This window comes from Lissotriton helveticus, chromosome 12 (assembly GCF_964261635.1).
Source record: "Lissotriton helveticus chromosome 12, aLisHel1.1, whole genome shotgun sequence".
In the NCBI taxonomy this organism is placed as follows: domain Eukaryota; kingdom Metazoa; phylum Chordata; class Amphibia; order Caudata; family Salamandridae; genus Lissotriton; species Lissotriton helveticus.
Genome location: NC_136073.1, coordinates 912,426,032 through 912,450,675, shown reverse-complemented (window position 1 = coordinate 912,450,675; position 24,644 = coordinate 912,426,032). Strand labels below are relative to the sequence as shown.

The following is a 24,644-nucleotide window of genomic DNA, read 5'->3' as shown; positions in this document are numbered from 1 at the left end:
ATAGGTTCTCAGTACAATATTGTCTAAGTGTAAAATATGTAAAAAGTCACCATTAGAAAATGATGTCAAGTTAAAATTTTAAACTAAAATGGAAACTTTGGGGCATATTACCAAGCAATAGCGATAATTATCGATATTGCTTGGTTAGAGACAAAAATTTACCGCAGAGCTGCAGAGATTTTTATCGCAGATAAACCTTGGTATTACCAAGGTTTATTGCAAATGCGATAAAAAACGGGCCGCAATGCATGAATATCGCTGAAAAGCCAGCGATATTCATGCATTACCGAGCTAATGCTCTTAGCCATGTTATCCACCTCCCATTGGATAACATGGCTAAGAACTGCTCAGGGGCAGGTGTTAGCTTTTGGAGATATTTGCGCTTAGCGCGAATATCTCCAAAAGTTGGTAATAGGAGATAGCGATGTTAGCGACTGTTTCCAGTCGCTAACATCTTGGCACGCCCACTTTGCATGTCATTAGTGATAAATATCACTGACATGCAAAGTGGGGCCCAAGATGGTCGCTATCTCCTACTAGCTGTCGCTAACTGGTGTTAGCGACAGCTAGGTAACAGGGAGATAATTTTATCTCCGCTTTCTTGGCTTTTAAAGCCAAAAAAGGGGAGATAAAGCCCCTTGATAATATGCCCCAAAGGTCTTAAAAACTTGATCCGATTTGCGAGATAAAAAACGCAATCCATAAGAATATGCCTAAGACTACATTTAACTTTCAAAGGGCAGGGACAAAGACCACTATTATTCTTCACCCCAGTCCTATGTGGCTGGGATGAATAGATTGAATTACATCCCACCCGAACCCTTTAAAATGTCTTTTCCCAAACTTGGATCTGGTAACCGTGATAGATAAAGAAAGACACTACCCTGGCCAAATGAAGCAAATGAGAAGCTAATAGATGATTTCTTCTTTAAATATAATAAATCAATTTGTTTTGACACCATAGCAGCAGATTCTCTCAGTACTAGTTTGCCTTGAAAAGTGAGCCAGGATGTGACTGTGCCACTATTTAAATGGAGGTTCTTAATTGCAGTTATTCTGATTCTAACGGCCTTTGCCCACATCCTTTCACTACTTTGGATCTCTTCAAAATACAATTTGGAGACTTTCACCACATCTGATTAGAAACATATTTTAGAAAAATATTTTTCAATAAAACTATTCCTTATTCATGACTGTCCTTTTCACTTAGTTACACATACCATCGTATTTGGAAGCCATTATACACACACCATTCCCTCTATGGCATTCCTCAGAAGACTGAAACACTTACATTCATTGGCTGTATTGTATTATTATTTATTAACCACACTCACGATTTTTCTTATTAAAATAGAGATTTAAAATATTGCCTCAAGAATATAGGTGGCAAACCACCAATGTGTCTGGCCAAACTTTTTTATGTGCTTTGAACCCTAAATCATGATAAACTGAAACACACGTACCACCTATTGTAGGACTGCACTAATTTATTATTGTAACTCCAGAATTAACTTTTTTAGAAGCAAGATCTTGATGGTTGGTTTAGGTGTACTTTGAACTTTTTATGGACATATTCATGTGAAGTAGATAAATCGTCTGTCAATATTTTCAATCTACTTTTTATAGTCCACGTTCATTCAGTCAACAGTTTGATAGGCCACCCACTCATATATCCCTGCCAATACAAGAGATTACCAAGCAGTCCTTTTTGAGTTCACCAACACATTTCGTCATATGTTCTACTTGTTTTGCAATCTCGAGTACTTCTTCGAGAGGTGGTTCATCCTTTAACCAAAGTTCTTTTCTTATATCATCATGAGCACATCTTAAAACAAACTGATCACGAATTCTCTCATCAAGGGATTGACCAAAATTGCACGAGGAAGCAAGTTTCCTCAAAGACGATACATAGTCTTCTACGGATTCATCCTTCTTTTGTTCCCACAGACCAAAATGGTATCTTTCCATAATTGTGCTGAGTCTAGGTAAGTAATGTCTATCTAGTTGTACGATAGCAATCTCATATTCATTTAGATTTCTTTGTTCTGCAGCTGAAAGGTCAGGTAAATGCTCTAGAACATCCTGACCTTCTCCTCCTAAGCAATGTAACAGAAGTGAATGTTTTCTCTCGGCACTGAGATTTGTTCCACATACTCTTGCATAGTTTGCAAAAATCTTTTTCCACTTCTTCCATTTCACATTTGGTTCACCAGGACTGACTAGAAAAAATGCTGGTTGAGTAACATTCTGCATTTTCGTATCAGAAAGTGTACTTAAATATCTCAATTTCCAGATAAGTAGTAAATAATTTTCCTTTTCCTTTTCTTTTTTTTTTTTCTTTTAAAAAAAAAAAAAAAAACTTTTGTAGTTCAGACTTCAGTCCCTATGGTTTAATAAAGGATGGAGAGTGTTTGTTTAATTAAGGGTGTTTGTTTAACTAATGTTCACTCCTTAGGTTGTGAAATCATAATACTTCTCCTTTTAACAATATACTCAGGGAGTAGAACACTTCAATAAAAGACAAGTTCTTTTTTTTTTTTTTTTTTTTAGAATAGTTCTTTGGTTAACGTTCTTTGAATTGTAAGCAGAGTTCCAGAAAGATAGATTCTTTTCCCTGTGTTAAATAGAATCTGTCAAAATATAGCGTTCTGATGCGCTCGTTCTGACGTGTTGAAACGCAGCGTACTTGTAGAAATGAACTGCTCCTCGCTGGAACGCAGCGCAGCCGAGGAAATGGAACGCAGCGCACGTTTCCCACAAGCTAGCGTCTGACGTATGCGCGCGCAGTCTTGTTTTGAACGTTGCGCGAGCTAAGAAGAACGTTAAGATTGCGCATTGGTTAAAATCCCTTTCTTTTCAACTTTTTTTTTTAAATGTATTTATTTAAAGTCCCTTGAATCCTTTTATTCTAATTACTTTCCTCCCGCTCTCCTCACCGTGTTATCAATGTCAAATCAGCCGCTGGGAAGTCGACGCTTCCTATCGTAGTTCTGCCGCTGGAGGAGAAAGCGAGGTACTTTTCCTTTGTCGAGTTGTTCTGGTTGAGGTGTCCAATCGTCGCCAGTGTAAAATTGGTTAAATATATAATAAAACGAGGAATCATGTAGTTAAGAGATTAGGTGGGTTTATTAAAACCTCATCCCATGAACAGCCAACAGCAACTGACATGGTTAGAATTTCCAAGCAAGTATATTCTTAGAACATAGAATGTGGGTAGAGAACATGGAGAGTTAAAGGGGAAGTACACAATACATCACACTAACCTTACCAGGGTACTCGTTATTCCCCAAGGAAATCGTTGAAACAGAGTTACCCTATTGTTGTTATCTTTGCGTACCCAAGTAAACACAAGAAAGGTACGACTATGGCTCTTCAAACATTTATTGAGATAATTGTATTCTAGCATAGAAAGAGTGATCCGCAATATTTAGAAAGAAGAAACAAAGCATTGTAGCCAGCTTTAGAAAAATGATGAAAATAATAAAAAGTTCAAGCATTATAACATTACTATATGATTATACTCCTATCTGACGCTACCTATACTAATGAGAGCATAGTGGGAGTGCCCTCTGCCAGATCCATTGGGTTAGCCTTACCCCCGTCCCTGAGCATGATGTGTCAGGAAGCCAGCCTGTGCAGAACAGGCCATCGACATTTGCAGGATAGAAGTCAGAGTCTACGGGACTGCATCTCAGTCACAGTGTGTCACGTTCCATTACAATCCCAGCAGATGTGATCCTCTGCCCAATGTGGCACAGAGGGTGTTTATATAATAAAAGCATCATTCCAAGCGCCTTGCGTCAAAGCTGCAGCACTGATGCAGTGGTTTGTTTGGAGCCTTTGAGCTGTCTCCAACTGGACAACCAAATACAAGGACACCGCCTTCTATGGGCCTAGCCTTGGATGGATTTACAAATAACATGATAATAATGCTTGTTAAGAAATGAACTGCAGGTATAATAGGTTCTCAGTACAATATTGTCTAAGTGTAAAATATGTAAAAAGTCACCATTAGAAAATGATGTCAAGTTAAAATTTGAAACTAAAATGGAAACTTTGGGGCATATTACCAAGCAATAGCGATAATTATCGATATTGCTTGGTTAGAGACAAAAATTTACCGCAGAGCTGCAGAGATTTTTATCGCAGATAAACCTTGGTATTACCAAGGTTTATTGCAAATGTGATAAAAAACGGGCCGCAATGCATGAATATCGCTGAAAAGCCAGCGATATTCATGCATTACCGAGCTAATGCTCTTAGCCATGTTATCCACCTCCCATTGGATAACATGGCTAAGAACTGCTCAGGGGCAGGTGTTAGCTTTTGGAGATATTTGCGCTTAGCGCGAATATCTCCAAAAGTTGGTAATAGGAGATAGCGATGTTAGCGACTGTTTCCAGTCGCTAACATCTTGGCACGCCCACTTTGCATGTCATTAGTGATAAATATCACTGACATGCAAAGTGGGGCCCAAGATGGTCGCTATCTCCTACTAGCTGTCGCTAACTGGTGTTAGCGACAGCTAGGTAACAGGGAGATAATTTTATCTCCGCTTTCTTGGCTTTTAAAGCCAAAAAAGGGGAGATAAAGCCCCTTGATAATATGCCCCAAAGGTCTTAAAAACTTGATCCGATTTGCGAGATAAAAAACGCAATCCATAAGAATATGCCTAAGACTACATTTAACTTTCAAAGGGCAGGGACAAAGACCACTATTATTCTTCACCCCAGTCCTATGTGGCTGGGATGAATAGATTGAATTACATCCCACCCGAACCCTTTAAAATGTCTTTTCCCAAACTTGGATCTGGTAACCGTGATAGATAAAGAAAGACACTACCCTGGCCAAATGAAGCAAATGAGAAGCTAATAGATGATTTCTTCTTTAAATATAATAAATCAATTTGTTTTGACACCATAGCAGCAGATTCTCTCAGTACTAGTTTGCCTTGAAAAGTGAGCCAGGATGTGACTGTGCCACTATTTAAATGGAGGTTCTTAATTGCAGTTATTCTGATTCTAACGGCCTTTGCCCACATCCTTTCACTACTTTGGATCTCTTCAAAATACAATTTGGAGACTTTCACCACATCTGATTAGAAACATATTTTAGAAAAATATTTTTCAATAAAACTATTCCTTATTCATGACTGTCCTTTTCACTTAGTTACACATACCATCGTATTTGGAAGCCATTATACACACACCATTCCCTCTATGGCATTCCTCAGAAGACTGAAACACTTACATTCATTGGCTGTATTGTATTATTATTTATTAACCACACTCACGATTTTTCTTATTAAAATAGAGATTTAAAATATTGCCTCAAGAATATAGGTGGCAAACCACCAATGTGTCTGGCCAAACTTTTTTATGTGCTTTGAACCCTAAATCATGATAAACTGAAACACACGTACCACCTATTGTAGGACTGCACTAATTTATTATTGTAACTCCAGAATTAACTTTTTTAGAAGCAAGATCTTGATGGTTGGTTTAGGTGTACTTTGAACTTTTTATGGACATATTCATGTGAAGTAGATAAATCGTCTGTCAATATTTTCAATCTACTTTTTATAGTCCACGTTCATTCAGTCAACAGTTTGATAGGCCACCCACTCATATATCCCTGCCAATACAAGAGATTACCAAGCAGTCCACTGTCACATCCCGATGCAACTCCTAGGATGCTTTGTTCAGCCTTACAAGATGCACCGGCTCCCCGCTACTGGAACTCCCTACCAGAAAGAATAATGCTAGATCGATGAAACAGTCCTTCTGAGGCTGCACCCCGAGAATATGGAACTCCTTGCCGCCCAACAAAAGATCCTCACACACAAACCTTTGAGCAAAGAACTGAAAAGCATACTCTTGAACTTCCAGACTGAGCCAGCACCACAGCCAGAACCATTTGAGCGCAAAGGCCAAACTAGCACCTCAGCAAGAAAAGTTGGACACACATGCCTTTAAGAAGTTATCAAATGTATATATGATTCCTTCGTTTGCAAATCTCCCCCTTGCTTCCCCTTCCTCCTCCCCACCATACATATGTAACAGCATTATCCCCCATGCAAAGCACTCAGATGTTTCCGGGACCTCTTGTTCATGCATTATAAAAAATGTGACTAAAAACAACTAAAGTGAAAAGTACTGTCATAATTATGCATGTACATGTTTTAGATATGTTCATGATTTTTGTCACAAATAATTTGTGATGGATATTTGTTTTATGGGATATTTTTCATGTTTTTTTGGATGTAAATGTAAATGTAGTTGAGCTTATATAGCGCACAGCTACCCGCAGTGGGTTTCCCGGCGCTTGCTTAGGGAACCCGTCCTGGTATTCCCCTGTGAGATAGCAGGGTATCCACAAGGTGAAAGTCAGGCATCCCGCCGCGAGGGGCCGTTGTGGAGATTAAGCAAGCTATTGCCCAGAGTCGCAGAGTGTGAACCCGTGAGTCGAGGAGGCACCGGGGCGAGAATTATCGAGTCCGTGGAATTTTTAGCCCAAGACCCGCCGAGGCGTGGAATTGAACCCTGGTCCAGGACCGATCTCAGCTTCCGGGTCTGCTGCCTCTAACCCCTGAGCCACACTTCTCCTGACATGCATATCTTTTATGTTTATATTTTAACCAAATAAAGAGATTTACAACTAAGGTGTTGAAATGAGTCAAATCCATCAAATCACGGAATTCACCAGTAATTGGTGAGTGAGCCAATATATATTATATTTATTACCTACTGGCGGTCACCAGCAGGTAGCTATAGTTAGGACCCAGTTTCCATAGGAAAAGCGTTTTTTGGTTTGCCAATAGTTTTGGCGCCATTTGACGAATGTTCGCTGCATTTTCAAAACTAATGGGGGGCTCCGGTCAGCTCCTGTCATGAAAGTTTCGGGGTGATTCCTCAAGCAGGGGTCAAGAAAAAATGGGGGTCTCAAAACACGTTTTCTTTATTTTAATTTCCATAGGAAATTTTGGAACAGGCTACAGCATGAACTGCTGAATGGAATTACACCAACTTAGGCAAAAATGTATCTCTTAATCCATAAAGCGTTCTTTTTTAAAATAGAGTAAATCTATTCTGTACTTCCTGATAAATTCAAAAATATTTTTGGGGAATGTCTAGATACGGTGGTAGATCCGCAAAGCCTCCCGATCACAAGCTTGTCTCTGATTGGCTGCCAACACTTCAAACTAAGAAGTGATGGCAGCCATCTTGTGACTTGGTAAAACCGAGTCACAAGAAAACAGTAAAAAAAATTAAAACAACAATTACAAAAAAGAAAAGGGCACAGGGTAGAAACACCTTGACCCCCTAGGCCTGGGACAGGGACCACTAGGGCCAAAAAAAGCATGTTTATAATAAAAAACAATAAAAAACGTGCTTCATTTTAATAAGACCCCGGGTGGGCCTGGTCCCATGGGCAATCTGGTAACTATATTCAGGGGCCATGCTGCCTCTTTCTGCACATCTGTTCTTTCTTTCTACACTGCTCTTGCTTCTTTCTGTACCTCTTTTGCCTGTTTCTGAAACTCTCTTGATTCTTTCGGTACCCCTGTTCCATTTTCTGGCCTCTTTATGCACCCCTCTTGCCCTCTTTCAGCAACCGTCTTGCCTCTTTCTGCACCCCTGTTTCTTTCTACACTGCTCTTGTCATCACCTCTCATGCAAATTATTGCACCCCTCTTGCCTCTTTCTGCACCTCTCTTCCCTCTGTCTGCACCCCTCTTACATATTTCTGCACCTCTTTTGTCCGTTTCTGCAACTCTCTTTCCTCTTTTTGCACTTTCTTGTCATTTTCTACACATCTGTTGCTTCCTTCTGCATCTCTCTTTCCTCTTTCTGCACCTCTCTTGCCTCTTTCTGCACCTCCGTTGCTTATTTCTGCAAATCTCTTGCCTCTTTCTGTACCCCTCCTGCCTCCTTCTACACTCCCTTGCTTCGTTCTGCACCTCTGTTGGTTCTTTCTGTACTGCTCTTGCTTTTGTCTGCACTCTCTTGCTAATTTCTGTGCCTCTCTCCCCTCTGTCTGCACTACTCTAGCCTCTGTCTGCCGCCCTGTTCCCTCTTCCGGCACCTGTTTTGCCTGTTTCTGCAAGTCTCTTTCCTCTATCTGTATTTTTCTTGCCTCTTTCTGCACCTCTGTTGTTTACTTCTGCACCACTCTTTCCTGTAACATCATCAAGCTGAAGGTGATACTCTGGTGGATACCACAGCAGCTGGTATCATCTTAGATGGACATTTGGTACAAGATCCGGCAATCCTTTTAGAATAAAAGGAAAAAATTGATTCATGAGTGCAATAATTACAAATATATTGAATTCAACATTTGACAAGAGAGTTGAGGGAGAGACATGGAAATCATTGGGGATAATCTGAATGGATGGAATTAATTTTCTTAACAATCCACTTTTGAGAAGCCTATTTCATTGTAGTAGCCAAACACCACTTCCAATCATGCTTGCCTATGACCCTGCTCGCAGGCAGGTCGCTCCCCACGCTGCTGCACGGCTCTGCCTGCATTGTTTTTGCCTAATCTTGTATTTTTCCCCTGTGCCTAACTTGCTTTTTTGCCCAGACTTGTTTTTATTGCTCTGTGCCTGTACTTGCTTTCTTGCCCAGACTTGTTTTTATTCCCCTGTGCCCATACTTGCTTTCTTGCCCAGACTTGTTTTTATTCCTCTGTGCCTGTACTTGGTTTCTTGCCCAGACTTGTTTTATTCCTCCGTGCCTGTACTTGTTTTCTTGCCTAAACTTGTTTTTCCTTCCTGTGCCCAGTTCTCCCGCGGCCCACGCCCGTTTTCCCGCTGCTGCACCCCTGCGGCCCCGCTCCCGCCTCCCAGCTGCTCCTTCCTCCCACATCCCCTCATATGGAAGCCGCTACGCAGCCGCGCAGCGGCCGCGCCTCTGGCGCATGTAAGGCAATCCCGTCTGTGCCCGTCCGGGCCTGGACCACGCCCAGCGCCAAGACCCCTGGACACCACGAATGCCACGACACCTGACACTGCCACGATGCCAGAACCCTCCACGCACTCAACACCGGACGATCACACACCTGCTTACTGGCCGCCCCGAAGCGTACCCACGGAGCTTTCACCTGCTGGAACTGCAGCTTCACAAGCATCCGCCCGCCATGCTGCCGACCAGGAAAGAACCCAACTACCTCAGATGCATCCTTCTCAACACCCGCTCCTCCCGAAAACATGCCGTTGAACTCTGGGACCTACTCAACTCAACCTCCCCAGATGTCGCCTTCCTGGCGGAGACCTGGCTGAACCCCGCTTCGGCACCCGACATAGCCATAGCCATCCTGGAAGGCTACAAGATCACCCGCAAGGACCGCATCAACAGAGCAGGAGGTGGAATCACCATCGTCCACAGGAACACTCTCAGAGTCTCGACCAACACCGACGACACCCTCAGCACCGCCGAACACCTGCACTTCCAGATCCACACCGACCCCAACACCACCCTCAGAGGAACCCTCATCTACAGACCGCCCAGACCCCGACCACAGTTCAGCGACTCCATCGCCGACTTCGTCAGCACACACAACCTCGCCTCCATGGACTACATCCTCCTCGGGTACCTGAACTTCCACCTCGAGAACAATGACGACACCAACTCCACCATCCTGATCGACAACCTAGCCAACCTCGGACTCAGATAACTCGTCACAACACCCACCCACTCCGCCGGTCACACGCTTGACACCATCTTCTCCGCAAGCCCCCACGTCTCCTTCAACCATACCACCAAACTCCACTGGACTGACCACAGCTGCATCCAATTCACCTTCAAGAAACCCACCACGCACCAACGCACCCAACAGATGCCTCACCGCTGCTGGAGCAAAGTCACTGAAGACCAGCTAACCACCACCCTCGCCCAGAGCCCACCCGCTGACCATACCGACCCTGACACCGCCGCCTGCAACCTCAGACAGTGGATCAACGACTGTGCCAACACCCTCGCCACGATCAAGAAACCCTCCAACAATCATACCAACAAGAAAGCCAGCTGGTTCACAGAAGACATCCGGGCCTCCAAGCAAACCTGCCGAAAACTGGCTCCGTGAACGAACACCAGACAGCCACGCCGCCCACAAGAATGCCACCCGCAGACACCATCACCTCATCAGATCTGCCAAAAGGGCCTCCTTCAAAGACCGCCTAGACAACAACGCACACAAAGCAAAGAGCTCTTCAACATCGTGAAGGAACTCTTCAACCCCAGCTCCAACACCAACGACGTCCCACCCTCGCAAGACCTGTGCGACTCGCTGGCCACCTTCTTCCACCGCAAGATCACAGACATCCATGACAGTTTCAATGCCACGACCGCCCCGACATCCACTGAGACCTTCGCCCTCACGACCACCATCCGCACCAACCGCCTGCTCTACTGGACCAACATCAATGACGATGACACCATCAAGATCATGAACACCATCCACTCCGGATCTCCATCAGATACATGCCCACACCACATCTTCAACAAAGCCAGCACATCCATTACACCCCATCTCCGGAAAGTCATCAACACCTCCTTCGAGACAGCAACCTTCCCGGAGAGCTGGAAGCACGCCGAGATCAACGCCTTACTCAAGAAACCCAAGGTGGACCCCAAGGACCTCAAGAACTTCCGGTCCATCTCCCTGCTCCTGTTCCCGGCAAAGGTCATCGAGAAGACCGTCAACGAACAACTGACCCGCTACCTCAAGGAGAACAACATCCTGGACCCTTCCCAGTCCGGGTTCCACAGCAACCACAGCACCGAGACTGCCCTCATCGCCGCCACCGATGACATCAAGTCCCTGCTGGACAACGGAGAAACGGCGGCTCTCATCCTCCTGGACCTGTCAGCCGCCTTCGACACGGTCTGTCACCACACACTACGAACACGCCTCCACAACGCTGAGATCCAAGAGAAGACCCTGGACTGGACCACCTCCTTCCTCTCCGGCAGAACACAGAGTGTCAGCCTTCCCCCCTTCTGCTCCGAAGCCACCGAGATCATCTGCGGCGTACCCGAGGGCTCATCCTTCAGCCCAACCCTGTTTAACATCTACATGGCACCGCTCGCCCACGTCGCCCGTCGGCACGACCTCAACATCCTCTCCTATGCCGATGACACCCAGCTGATACTCTCCCTAACCAAGGACCCCCACACTGCCAAAGCCAACCTTCACGAAGGAATGAAGGCCGTTGCGACTGGATGAGGAACAACCGACTGAAGCTGAACTCGACACTCACCGACCATGCACGCAACCTAGGGGGTCATCCTCGACTCCACCCTCTCCATGACTAAACAGGTCAACGCCGTCAACTCCTCCTGCTTCAACACCTTCCGCATGCTCCATAGGATCTACAAGTGGATCCCAACTGAAACGAGAAGAACAGTCACCCAGGCCCTTGTCAGCAGCAGGTTGGACTATGGAGACGCCCTCTACGCAGGAGCCTCGGCCAAACTCCTGAGACAGCTCCAACGCATCCAGAACGCCTCTGCAAGCCTGATCCTCGACATCCCTCGCTGCAGCCACATCATACCGCACCTGAGAGACCTGCACTGGCTCCTGGTCAACGAAAGGATAACCTTCAAGCTCCTCACCCACGCACACAAGGCACTCCACAACACCGGACCACTGTACCTTGACAGACGACTCAGCTTCTACACCCCCACTCGCCAGCTCCTCTCCGCCCCCTCGCCCTCGCTACAGTCCCCCACTTCCGAAGAGCGACCTCAGGTGGCAGATCATTCTCCCACCTCGCTGCTAAGACCTGGAACACCCTCCCCATCCACCTACGGCAGACCCAAGACCTGCCGACCTTTAGAAGACTCCTCAAGACCTGGCTTTTCGAGCAGTAGCAGCATCCCCCACCCCAGCGCCTTGAGACCCTCACAGGTGAGTAGTGCGCCTTACAAATGATATGATTGATTGATTGATTGATTGCCCATTTAGATTGGCAGAGTGATGTTTGTCTGAACCTAACAAGTCCCATTCACACCCACATTCTCCTCAGAAACAGGGCAGGCTCCCCGAGCCATTGCACATCATTTCAAATGAGATGGACTATCCATTCCGTGGTGTAGCTGACCAATAAAAGCACAAAACCATGCAAACTGAGGCATAGTATGCTCTCTGATGTCTTATAGGCTCTTCTCTGCACCTCGGACTACACTAGCCCTAGTCATCATTTCATACCCGGGTCTAATCTACACACAAGGTGATATTGAAGTGTCTGTCAAATCAATCTGTACCTCTTCCAGAAGGTTGATCCTCTCCTGCCATGCTGCATTCACATGTCCGTATCTAGAAAACGGCGACCGGGAACTACAGGAGGAGGGATACCGCGTCTATTATTCTTCCGATTGAAAGTAGCACCCATGAGAGCCGGAACAGGTTTACGTATCCCCTCCCGGTCTGAAGCTTGATGTATACACTCATCGAGCACGACAACCACTGTATATTTCGACTATTCGAGAGATCAAATTGGTTGATATTATCACCACGTTGAGACTTACACAATCCCACTTCGTGCACTACTCCTAATTATGGAGGGCACTACTACTCCTGGATCTTCCTCAGAGGTCAGAAGCAGTTCTTCTTTTCCTCTCCGACGACGTCTATATTGAAGAGAACGTATAAGATTATCCAACTTCCACGCATTCTAACTACCTAGACACATCACGCCAGACCTATATGACACTAGGTCGTGTCATAAGCCCTGAGGAGTCGCAGTGATATGTTCCCACGCGACGAAACAGGTGTCGGCTGGTTGTGGAACCAATAAACCTACATCTAATTTACAAAGAAGTTGAACAAGATTACAATTGTCTTAATTGGGCTCTTGATTGAGAATCTTTATATATTGTTGCATTAATTGTTTGAATACATTGAATGTTGTGTGCGAGGGCATTGCAGTTTCTTATTGTCTTGTAGGTTAGGTGACTAACCCACATTTGAACGGTTAAGGGGTCTAATCCGCTTGCCCTTCCGCACCGCACCCCATACTTATCATCCTATTACCGAACGTACACACTAGGCAGTGCGCCCAGCCTTTCTGAAATGCTAAAAAACCCCAACTGTTGTGTTATAATGCTGCATTCACATACCAGGGAATCCCCACTGCATAGCAAACACCCATTCCAATGTACATCCACAAACTTGAGGGGCGTACAAAACACTTTGCACTATTTAGTCTATGTAATTGCTCAGATTGTTTGTGATAATTTTTTGGGAAGATGCCTGATGCTTGGCCTTCTACAGGATATTTAAGAGTGTGCAAAACATGTACAGCTCCAGTTCAACCATTCTGAGGGATTTAAACCCATTGATGTCTGTTCTTAGGACAACTTTATCCTGATATGCCAGACAGCAGAGTGACTTCACAAACTGTGGACAGCTTGAAAAGCCTCCTCAACCAGTCATGCATGTTCATTGCACATCCGAAATCAGATAAATATCAGAATTCAAAAGCAAATGACCTAAGGGCTCCTTTGCAACATAAATTCCCATTCCAATTATAGGATGTACACCTTGATTGATCCCCAAGGGTCTGATTAGGTTCCCTTGGAAGGCTAAGTGGGAAGTCTCAAACCCATCTGCCTGAGGGTAAACCTCATAAAAGCCAGGCATCAGGACACATCAGGCATTCCTCTTTCAACGATCACTCCTCACAGCGAGTATTTGCAGGGACTGCACACAAGGTTGGTTTCATATCAAGTCTTATATTAAGATGTGATGGTTTGTGTTAGTATGGGACTTAGAGTGCAACTGAAATCACCTGGGTGAAAACGTTTGTCTCAACTTTGCATTAGGTTATAAATGTACCACTTCATGGGCAATAGAGATGCACAGATTTATTAAAGATCTGTTCTGGTGCAAAGCAATGCAAATTGATGCAAGGCCTTGCAGCAGTATCTACTATCCACCACAAAAGGTGTTTTGTAAAGTAAAGGTGATTTTTTGACTTTGCAAAACACTTTTGCAGTACTCTGGGTCAATTTGCATTAAGAGGGCATTACTAGAGCATCACTGGGGTGGATGAGTGCAAATACCCAAAGGATCTGACACAAAGCACAATCTACTAAAATAACTAGCTGGCCTTTCCTTAAAAAACGAACACTAAACACCTTCTTGAAATAATCGTTAACACAGGGGAGTCCGTTTATTTTACACAAAACACTAACATTGCATCTGTTCTGCAGTGCACAGCGGACATGCAGTGTGTGGGTTCCTTTGGAATGTATGTGGGATGGGTATGCTAGACAGCACACATGCAGAACGTGGGTTCCTTTGGAATGTATGTGGGATGGGTATGCTAGACAGCACACATGCAGTGTGTGGGCTCCTTTGGAATGTATGTGGGATGGGTATGCTAGACTGCACAGGACAGGACACACACTCATCTTTGTGCAATGCAATGTTGGAAAATTGCTATCTACACTACAATTTTCACATCTGGGCAGTCACAGCAACAACAAGAGGCCTATTTAAAAAGTATATAAAAAGAATGACATAATTAGCGTCCACTGTAACCAAACCTAAGAAATCTGATATGTCAATAACTAATTGTAGCGTGGAGAGGGCACAGGGAGTCCAGGGATGCTGAGAGTAGGTGGACTTTAAACGTGAAGGGGAAAACAAATGGTAGTACCGGCTGTGCTTATGGAGGGAGCTGGAACTTGGATTGGAGGTCAAGGAGAGGTTGGCGAAAAAATATATATGTTTAAAGAAGGAAATTGAATGGGTGTTTCAAAGTAAAACTACAAACCCAATTCAAAAGTCTAAAAAATCTCCAACAGACCAAATTAAATGCCATAAGTCAATCCTACAATACACAGGAAAAGCCCAACATAAATCCAAAGTAATCTTTGAAGACACAGGGCAGTCCTCGTGCCCAGACATGGGGCCATCTTTGCTCTCCTGAGTTGCAGAGAAGAAATCCTGGTAATTTTGCTTATTGCTTTAGGCCACTGTGACCTGCACCGCATCTTCCTGAGTGGGTATTGCCACTACTCTGGCCAGATCTGACATTTCCTGAGGGCAACAGGTTGGACTATCTGAAAGAGCAGGTGGCAAGGAATAGAGTGGCTTGGGGAGAAGATTGAAAGTCATCACCCAATGATGGGCCTCCTGCAGGTCCTTGAACAACTGCTGTGGTATGGCAAACCTGTATTCAGGGACCTTCAGGATGCTAGTTTGACCTTCCATCAACCAGTTGATCCCTCCTAAATGGCTGAAATGAAGCTTAGGGTTAGGATGTGGGACAATGGTAAGAGGGGCCTCAGTTGGGTCAGGGGTGAGGAGGAGATATGGTACAGAGAAGATTTTCCTCCTCCCAGTGTGTGGACAGTGACACCACTGTATCCCCTTGGCTAGATGCACAGGGCCCATGTCTGGAAATACTTATCACACTTAGGGTGTCACACTGAGGAATACAACAAGGTGGAGAGTGAAAAGCGTGGATTCATCTCAGCCACAGATAATCACTTTGAGCCCCAATCTAGTCCTAAACTTCTGTCTTGTAAACCAGGCTTGGTCCTGCTCCAACAGGAACAGTCCAACTCAGCCTCATCAATGAAGAACAGGCATAAGCCCAAATTTGGGCATCCCTGTTGCACTTAGGGCGATGAAACGATGAAAACATCAGAGGTGAACTGTGGCCTTATCCTGCTATTTCCGGTCTCTAGTAGTGACTCTGGGCTGTCTCCCACTCCAGCATCCACTGTTTATTTTCTCACTATGTCATTCTAGCTGCAGCAATAGGAACAGTAAGCCCAGACTGCCAAGCTAGGCCCACATTGAACAGTAAACAAGCAAACCTATATGTGTTGTGGCCGGTTGGGCCTCATCTGGAGGGTGCGGCTTGATTCCTGTGACACAATGAGCACAGGGACCTGGTCTGGGCATCATCGTCGAACTTAAGGCGCTGCACTGAGGAAAAAAGAGTTTCGACTGGAATGCTTAAGAAAATTACGAGCATCAAAATTGTATTTATGCCTACATAATCTTATCTAATTTCTGGCCTAATGTGTTATGATTGTTAGGTCATTACACCGCAACAAGATTTTGTTTGAGTGCAAATCCTGTTCAGGGAGCCTGAAAACCATTTCAATGGGACTGGATCCCTTCTGTCTCAGATGATAGAAAATCAGTCTGTCTCAGCAGAAGTCCAACAATTGTCGGTGCCTCCAGCTGTGCATCAAATGCACACATGTGGCTTCAGAGTTTGTCAACCAACTTGTGGCATATTTCTAAATCAGACAAAGATTCACAATTAATTTGAAAATGGGCCAGCATTTTTTGATGATAGATAATTACCAAGTTTATCAGGTTAAAGAGGACAAAGATTCACTGAAGGGCATCATGCATTTTGGGTTGTGGTCCAGCTCAGGGAGCTCTCATGAACCTGTTAATTATGTGTGCCTGACCAGATGTGAGTGTGGGCACCAAAAAGCACCTCCCACCAGTTGTCATATGGGTCCCTGTAGCATCTTCAGATGCTGCTCTGGCACATACAAGGTCCTGCTTCTGCATTGTTACCTGAATCTCATTTGTATTTGTATATGCACAAGCCTGAGGTGACTTCTTCTGCACAAGCCTTGTACTAAGAATATTCCCTTGTTAAAAGCTCACAAATGGAAGCCTAATTCTGGAGTCAGCATGTCACAATAGAGGAGTGTGGTGTACCTACGTCATCATATGGCATTTAACAACTTTCCACAAAACAAAGCATAACATTCACACATGGTTTCAATGTAAGATGAAGTGCTCACTGCCATGCTGCTGCTTGTGGGCCTCCAGCTGGCCATGGAGGTCCAACCTGACCTTCGCCAGTACTCCCCATCAGCCCTGGGGTTTGCTAGGAATGATGCTTCTTGTGGGGTTGCGAGGACCTTTCCAGGATGTTCCTGGCTTTTATCCTGGAAGTTCTCATAGTGTTTTCCCACTTCTCTTTCTCTTCAGGTTGCAATTCCTATTGCAGAGTTCTTCCTGGTGGCCTCTACCCAGACAACCTGGAGTACATTGTGGCATGCTGGTGTTGGTACTTCATCCAACTGAAGTAAATTCTCAAGAATTCCTTCCCTAACTATGTCCACTTCTTCCTGCACCAAGATGGCCACCCTGTTTGTCCTCTCCTCTGCCATGATTGGCTTATTTTGCTCCTCATCTATATTATGACTGGGTATGTGTGACTGGCTGATAGCTCTGTCCCTCCTGCTTCAACATAAACTGCGTAGATCATGGAAAACAGAAAAACAAAGGAGACAGAAACATGAGAGTATGCAATAACAAGCCCTGATTCATTAATTTACTTCACTCAGCCACCACTTCATCACTCTTCTACCAAGATTGTATTTCTACGTGTATTCATGTGCAGTAGATGTCATAATCAGCAAACAAATGCAGAGTAATTTTTATTCCTATATAAAAACTAATGATTTGTAAGTGCTGGGCAGAGGAGCGTAGCAGATCCGTCTAAGTGCTGGGGGCATTCAAATTACTCTTAGGAATGTAAGGAAGAGGTGCTCATATATTTTTTCTCTTCATGTCTCATGTTTGTGTATTGCTTCATGGTGTGACCAACAATTGTCTCTCAGGATATTATTTGTAGATGGTGACATGGCCCACCTCTATTCATGGAGTCAAGACTTCTCTTTCCGCTGTGTTGCAATGTGGAAAAGTGCATCCCAGATAAAGCATGTGGCTACAATTGGACACAGACATTCAGACCTTTATTTCTGGGCACCCCAATAGAATCAAACCATCTGAGGTTTTTAGTAACAGTACCTACAATGCTCTTATGTTCCCTTGCCATGCCTTTAGTAGCAAGCATAGACCTCTTGCTGTCGAAAATATTTTTGCTTTTACCCAAATGCAGTAACAATACAAAAACTATCTAACTTTCCTGTCCCTCATTGACTGTACTCTTGCATCTGACCGTGTACAGCCGCCCCCTGGACCTCTGTCTGCTCCCACTGAGGCTGTCACCCCCACTTACTAATCACTTACTGCCCTGAACTGGAAGTAAAATGGGGTTAGTACATATGATAAAGGGTTTTTGTTGAAGGCTTTGTGACCTCACAATCCATGTCTACACCTGGATTTGAGCATAAAATCCATAGAGGCTTGAGGAGTTGGATGCGCTGGCTGAGGATGGAGAGCACTGCTCTCAAAAGCCCAGAAGATCATGTCAATGAAGTGTTCATCCTTTTTTGTTGATATCCACAGAGCTCATCTACTATGAAAAAATGGAGCATAGTAATGACACCGTGATCACAGAGTTTATCATGCTGGGGTTCTCCAAGCTTCTCCGGTTCCAGACCTTGCTCTTCGCTCTCTTCCTACTCATCTACTCCTTGACATTGACAGGTAACATTGGCATCATCCTTGTTGTCCTTCTGGACTCTCACCTTCACAAGCCCATGTATTTCTTCCTCTGCAATCTGTCCTTCCTGGACATCTGCTACACCTCAACAACAGTTCCCAAGATGCTGGAGCTGCTCCTGTCCCAGAGAAAAAGCATGTCCTATGCTGGCTGTGTGCTTCAGTTGTATTTCTTCTTCTCCTTTGTTGGTTCGGAGTGCATCCTGTTGTCAGCCATGTCATATGACCGGTATGTGGCAATCTGTTTGCCCCTCCGCTACCCCACCATTATGAACCAGAGGGTGTGCCTGCAGCTGGCGGCAGCGTCTTGGGGCAGTGGACTGCTGAATTCCATCATACACACATGCTTGGCCTTCCAGTTGCCTTTTTGTGGACTCAATGAAATTGATTACTTTTTCTGTGACATCCCACCCTTGCTGTCTCTGGCATGCGGTGACACCACGTTGAACGTGGTGATGCTACTGGTCATAGGGGTCTTCATTGCAATGACGCCCTTCATGTGCATCATTGTGTCCTACATGTACATCATCTCTTCCCTCCTCAAGATACGCTCCACCAACGGGCGGTGGAAGGCCTCCTCCACCTGTGCCTCCCACATCATTGTGGTCCTCCTGTACTACGGCAGCTCCATCTTCACCTACACACAGCCCTTCTCCAGCTACTCGCTGGACAAAAACCACCTGCTTTCCATCTGTTACAGCATCATCACCCCCATGCTCAACCCCCTCATCTACACATTGAAAAACCAGGAGGTGAAGAGGGCAGCCAAGAAGGTGCTATGCAGCAAAATGACTTCCTCAACCTAAGAAATAGAAAAAAATACAGACAACACATTCCCATTAAGACTATTACATTATCACTTTGGAAAACACTAACTTTATCAAGGGAATATGCCCAGAAAAAGTTCAGATAAAGCATGCATAATGCCAGAGCATGGCATAAGACTCATGGAGGGGTCATTGTTGGGTGGATGTATGCCGTTACTACGCATGCATTTACAACGCATGCCTTTACGACGCAACTTTTACAACGCAAGTCGTTACAACGACTTGCGTTGGGGGGCGCTGGATAGTGAATAGTTTAATTTACTATTCCAACTCCAGTCCCCGTGGATAGTAGGGAAGGAGTTGGATAGTAAATTAAACTATTCCCTATCCTGGAGCGCCCCCCAGCGCAAGTCGTTGTAACGACTTGCGTTGTAAAAGTTGCGTCGTAAAGGCACAGCGTTGTAAAAGTTGCGTAGTAAACGCTGTTCCCCTTGTTGGGTTATCTTAGATCACTCGCTGAATCATGAGTTCGGCGTTTGCAGTAAAGTGATGATGATGTTTAGCAAATTGTGGCCCCTGTGGTCCATCATACCTTGTTGCTCAACATATTGTATTAAAAGAGCCCTGATGTCAGTGTATTTGTTGTATCATTTTCTCACAGAGGCCTTGGGAGTTCTGTTCTTCCCTTTATCTGCCCCTATTTCCTACAATACTATTCCTTTGTCAAGGGAGAGGTGTGGCGCAGGGGCCAGAGCGGCTGACTCCAGAGCACAGGGTCCTCATCGGCAGCTTAGCATCAAGTGACTCTGAGCAATAGCTTACTTAAGCTCCCCGATGGCCCCCAGCTCCTTGAGACTCCTTGGGGTGAGTAGTTTGTACTTTATGAATACTACATTTAGATTAAAATTTTGTTGTCAAGACTCACTTTATTGGATTTGATCAATGCACATGATAAAAGTACATGAAATCAAACAACTCCTTAAAAGTTAGAAAACTAAGCAGTGCAATTAGAGCATCAAATCATTACATCTCAGAACCTGAATTTAAAACACCTGCTAAGAACCATGTTAGATGAAATGGCGCATGTGGTGTGGATTAACCCTGGGCAGGTAACTTCGCTCCGCCAACAGAGTTTGCAGAGATTTGCCTACTCTGCGCTCCGTGCCGAATGCGGAGTAGACAAAAACTACGCCTTCCGGGCGGAGCAGAATGAACCGCTTACTCCCACCTGCCAAAGTCCTTTAAAAATTATTTTTAAAAGTAGTTACCTGTTTTTTGAAGCCTTCGCGCTTCCCGCCCTGCTCCTCGCCACTTTAATAATAGTAAAAACTATGTTGTATGTCTGACACACGTGCAAATGCAGGGGAGGTGGCAAACAACAGGTAAGTGACTTGTTAAATCATGTTTTAAGTACTTAGGGAGCTGGGAGGGGGCATAGCATATTTCTACTCAGTGGAAATACGCATAGAGGCACTACACTGCTGCAACCTTTACTGTGGATACGAATTACAAATACGGTAAAGCTGACTTCACTTGACTGACATTCATTGACAATACAAGCCGGCAAATAAAAATGACGTTATAACATAGGATATTTGGGACTGCTAAGTACATGAACTGGGTCATCAAATCGCAAGTGCATAGGGGAGATAAGAGGTCTTGTGCCATCCTAAAAAAACCTGGGGGTTCAAATTCAAACAAAAATAAGTCAGATGTCTTCAATCAATCAATCAATCAGCGCATTTGTAGAGCGCGCTACATACCCGCGAGGGTCCCAAGGCGCGGAGAAGGAGGGCTGCAGCTAGTGGTCGAAGAGCAAGGTCTTGAGTAGTCTCCTGAAGGTCTGAGGGGCTTCTGTCTGCCGAAGGTGGAGGGGGAGGGAGTTCCATGTCTTGGCGGCGCGGTAGGAGAAGGACCTGCCGCTGGAGGTGGTTTTGTGGATGCGTAGGACGGCGGCCAGGGAGAGGTTGGCGGAGCAGAGTCTCCTGTTGGGTGCGTAGAATGAAAGTCGGTCGTTGAGGCAGGCAGGGCCGGTGTTGTGAAGTGCCTTGTGTGCGTGGGTCAGGAGCTTGAATGAGATTCTTCTGTCGATGGGGAGCCAGTGCAGGTTTCTCAGGTGGGGGGTGATGTGGTCTAGGCGGGGGACATCGAGGATTAGGCAGGCAGAGGCGTTCTGGATTCTTTGAAGTCTACTGAGGAGTTTGGCCAGAGTTCCGGCGTAGAGGGCGTTGCCGTAGTCGAGCCTACTGCTGATGAGGGCGTGTGTGACGGTCTTTCGTGTATCGGTAGGGATCTTCTATGAAGGGAGGGCATTTCTAGCATCAAACAAAATTCAATATTATTCATTGATTTAACCATGGAATAATGCATCAACGAACCTTTGATCAGCGCAGGCGCCTCCTTTTGTTCACGCGCCTTGGCAAAAATGCTCATTTGACCCACACGATGTCGGCTTTGGTAAAACAATCTGGGTCAGAGAAAAGATCAGGGGGCATATTATCAAGGACCAGTGTTAAAATTATTGCAGTTTTTATTGTCAGGAACCAGCCGATAAAGCGGCGATAATGGGCTTATAATACCCCCTTGTTAATTCCCATAGAAGCCCATGTTAACACCAGAACATGGTATTCTATGGGATTTAACAAGGGCGTATTATCAAGCCCATTATTGCCGTTTTATCAGCAGATTCCTGCCGATAAAACGGCGGTAATTTTAACACTGGTCCTTGATAATATGCCCCCAGATCTGCCAAGACCAATCAATGTGCCCATAATATAGCATCCAAGGTATACAGGGTCACAGTTCCTGATGCATTCAATCCCTTAAAATACTTCTGTTAAAAAGAAGTTCACATTCCAACCATACTGAGAGCCTCAGTACCCATGGACGGGAGGCATGCTGTAGGGTTTCCATAAAGTGAGTCGTAAGGCGGGATTGCCCCATATAGACTTTAGGGTTCTGCCTTCTCCTTTATCTGCCTTTTTTGCCCATTATACTATTCCTCAATATTAAGATATTGTTTACTAGTAGTATTATACAAACATGCTGACTCATTTCAAGGGAGGGGGCAGTCATCTGTCTGAAGGCGGGTGGATTCACTTGAAGGCACCTGCAACAGTCACGAGGCAGACTTTCCTGGGGTAATGACGTCATACCTTGGCCTCAGAGTCCTGCCACACTTCTGGGTACCACATGTGTGATGCCCTGCAGAGTCTGTGGGTAGCGAGCTGAAAGTGGGGACTGTGTTGGTGCATCCGCACAGTGCATGTTCTTTGCAAGCTCCTGCATTCAGTGTCCTGCTTCAGGGCTCATGGTGAGAGTGAGCTGTGTGCTTGCACCAGGGGACATACATCACTGGTAGCTGAGGCCCTGAAGCAGACCTCAACGGAACGTTTGAGAAGGTTAAAACTGCTATCAAATGATATGCACATTAGTGCAGATGAGTGTGTGTGTGTGTGTGTGTCTGTGTGTGTGTGTGTGCGTGTGTGTGTGTGTGTGTGTGTGTGAGGGTGTGTGTATGCATGTGCATGTGTGCATGCATGGGTGTGTGAGTGTCAGGTGTGTAGTGCATGCATGGGTGTGTGAGTGTGTATGTGTGCACATGCATGTTTGTGTGTGTGAGTGTCAGGTGTGTGTGTGTGCATGCATGGGTGTCTGAGAGTGTGTGTTTGCACGTGCATGTTTGTGTGTGTGAGTGTCAGGTGTGTGTGTGTGCATGGGTGTGTGCATGGGTGTGTGAGTGTGTGTGTGTGCACGTGCATGTTTGGGTGTGTAAGTGTCAGGTGTGTGTGTGTGTGTGCGTGGGTGTGTGAGTGTGTGTGTGTGGACGTGCATGTTTGTGTGTGTAAGTGTCAGGTGTGTGTGTGCGTGTGCGTGGGTGTGTGAGTGTGTGTGTGTGCACGTGCATGTTTGGGTGTGTAAGTGTCAGGTGTGTGTGTGTGTGTGCGTGGGTGTGTGAGTGTGTGTGTGTGGACGTGCATGTTTGTGTGTGTAAGTGTCAGGTGTGTGTGTGCGTGTGCGTGGGTGTGTGAGTGTGTGTGTGTGCACGTGCATGTTTGGGTGTGTTAGTGTGTGCACGTACATGTTTGTGTGTGTGTGAGTGTCAGGTGAGTGTGGGTGGGTGTGTTCATGTGCATATGTGTGTATGCTTATGTGTGTTTGTGTGGGTGGGTGTGTGTGTGTGCTAGTGTCGGGGTGTGGGTATGTATGCACATGTGTGATTATGCATGTGTATGACTAAGGTGAGCTAGAGTGACTGTCAATGGAAGTGAATGAGAATACATGAAAAAGCTTAACAGTCAGTGTATGTGTGAGTGAAAATTAGTGACTTAAAGTGAGGGAGAGTAAGCAAGAAGAAACAGTAAAGAATGTGTGAGAGGAACAGTGAACGTAAGAGTGAGTTAGCGAGAATGAATGAGTGATAATGAGTGTGCAGGGGAGTGAAAAGCATGACGGAATGAGAGTGAAAAGGCATGCATGACTATTAGTGTGAGCTAGAATGAGTCTGAGTAAGTAAAGGTAACTGAGTACACAGGAGAGTGTGCATGAGTGTGTGAATGTCTTATGCTTGTGGGTCTGCTGCTGGCCGGGAACACTGGGGGTCATTCTTGGCTTGAGGGCACTGTGCTGCAACTAGCTTTCTGCAGGAATTTTGTGGCATATGGAACACCCTTGGCCAGATGCAAGCCCCAGCGTACTATAGGTAGCACCAGGCACACGGGGTACCCATGCCATTATGCTGGTGTATGCATAATGGCGGAAATAATGGACAACTGGGGCAGCAGTGCCTGAAGGCTGCTATTACCCCCATGGCACACTGGTGACACTGGCATACTAAAGTTAGTGCTTGGTATATAAATTACCTGTGGAAGAACACTGGCAGTGGTAAACAGGAGATACTCCCTGTTGAAACGGGAACCTAAAGCTAATGGTGGAGCTTGCATATGAGAGATACCTATAGCATGAGGGAGGACAACCAGAGCATATAGGGGTGGGCTAAAAATGTCAACAAACTGTCCCTTGCATAATAGAGGTAATGTTTGGCATATGGGTCACCCTTGGAATATGGTAAATTCTGCCACTGGCATTCTGCAGGTAATTCCTGACACATGGGGGAACCCTTTGAACATTTACATGGAGGACCCATTAGAAAATACATTATTTTACCCCATAGTGTCAGTTTTTGCAGGGACCTTTAACCCTATCGAGGGCATTATTTAGCTAGATTCCTTAGCTCATTAAAGTAGACACCAGGTGTGTAGCACAAGATAAACATTCTGGTGAACAATAAAAGGAAACTAACAGGGGGTTCTTTAAAGGGATGTAAACCTATCAGGGACTGTAGATGAAATAAGCAAAGAAACTCAGACTCAATGCCAATGAGGAATATTAGCAAAAGACACGCAATGGATGGAAGGAATGCAGAACAAATCAAAGCATTCACCCCAGTCAAGAGATCTGGGTGAAATCCATCAG

General features: G+C 45.2%; 1 protein-coding gene across 1 annotated transcript in view; it reads left to right on the top strand.

Annotated features, from left to right (window-relative positions):
* Positions 1 to 18,266: 18,266 nt before the first annotated feature.
* Positions 18,267 to 24,644, top strand: part of LOC144798212 (olfactory receptor 5V1-like) — a 44,241-nt gene continuing 37,863 nt past the window's right edge. The window contains exon 1 of the mRNA XM_078668959.1: positions 18,267 to 19,175. Within this exon, the coding sequence (XP_078525085.1) occupies positions 18,267 to 19,175 (909 nt within the window). The remainder of the gene's footprint in view (positions 19,176 to 24,644) is intronic.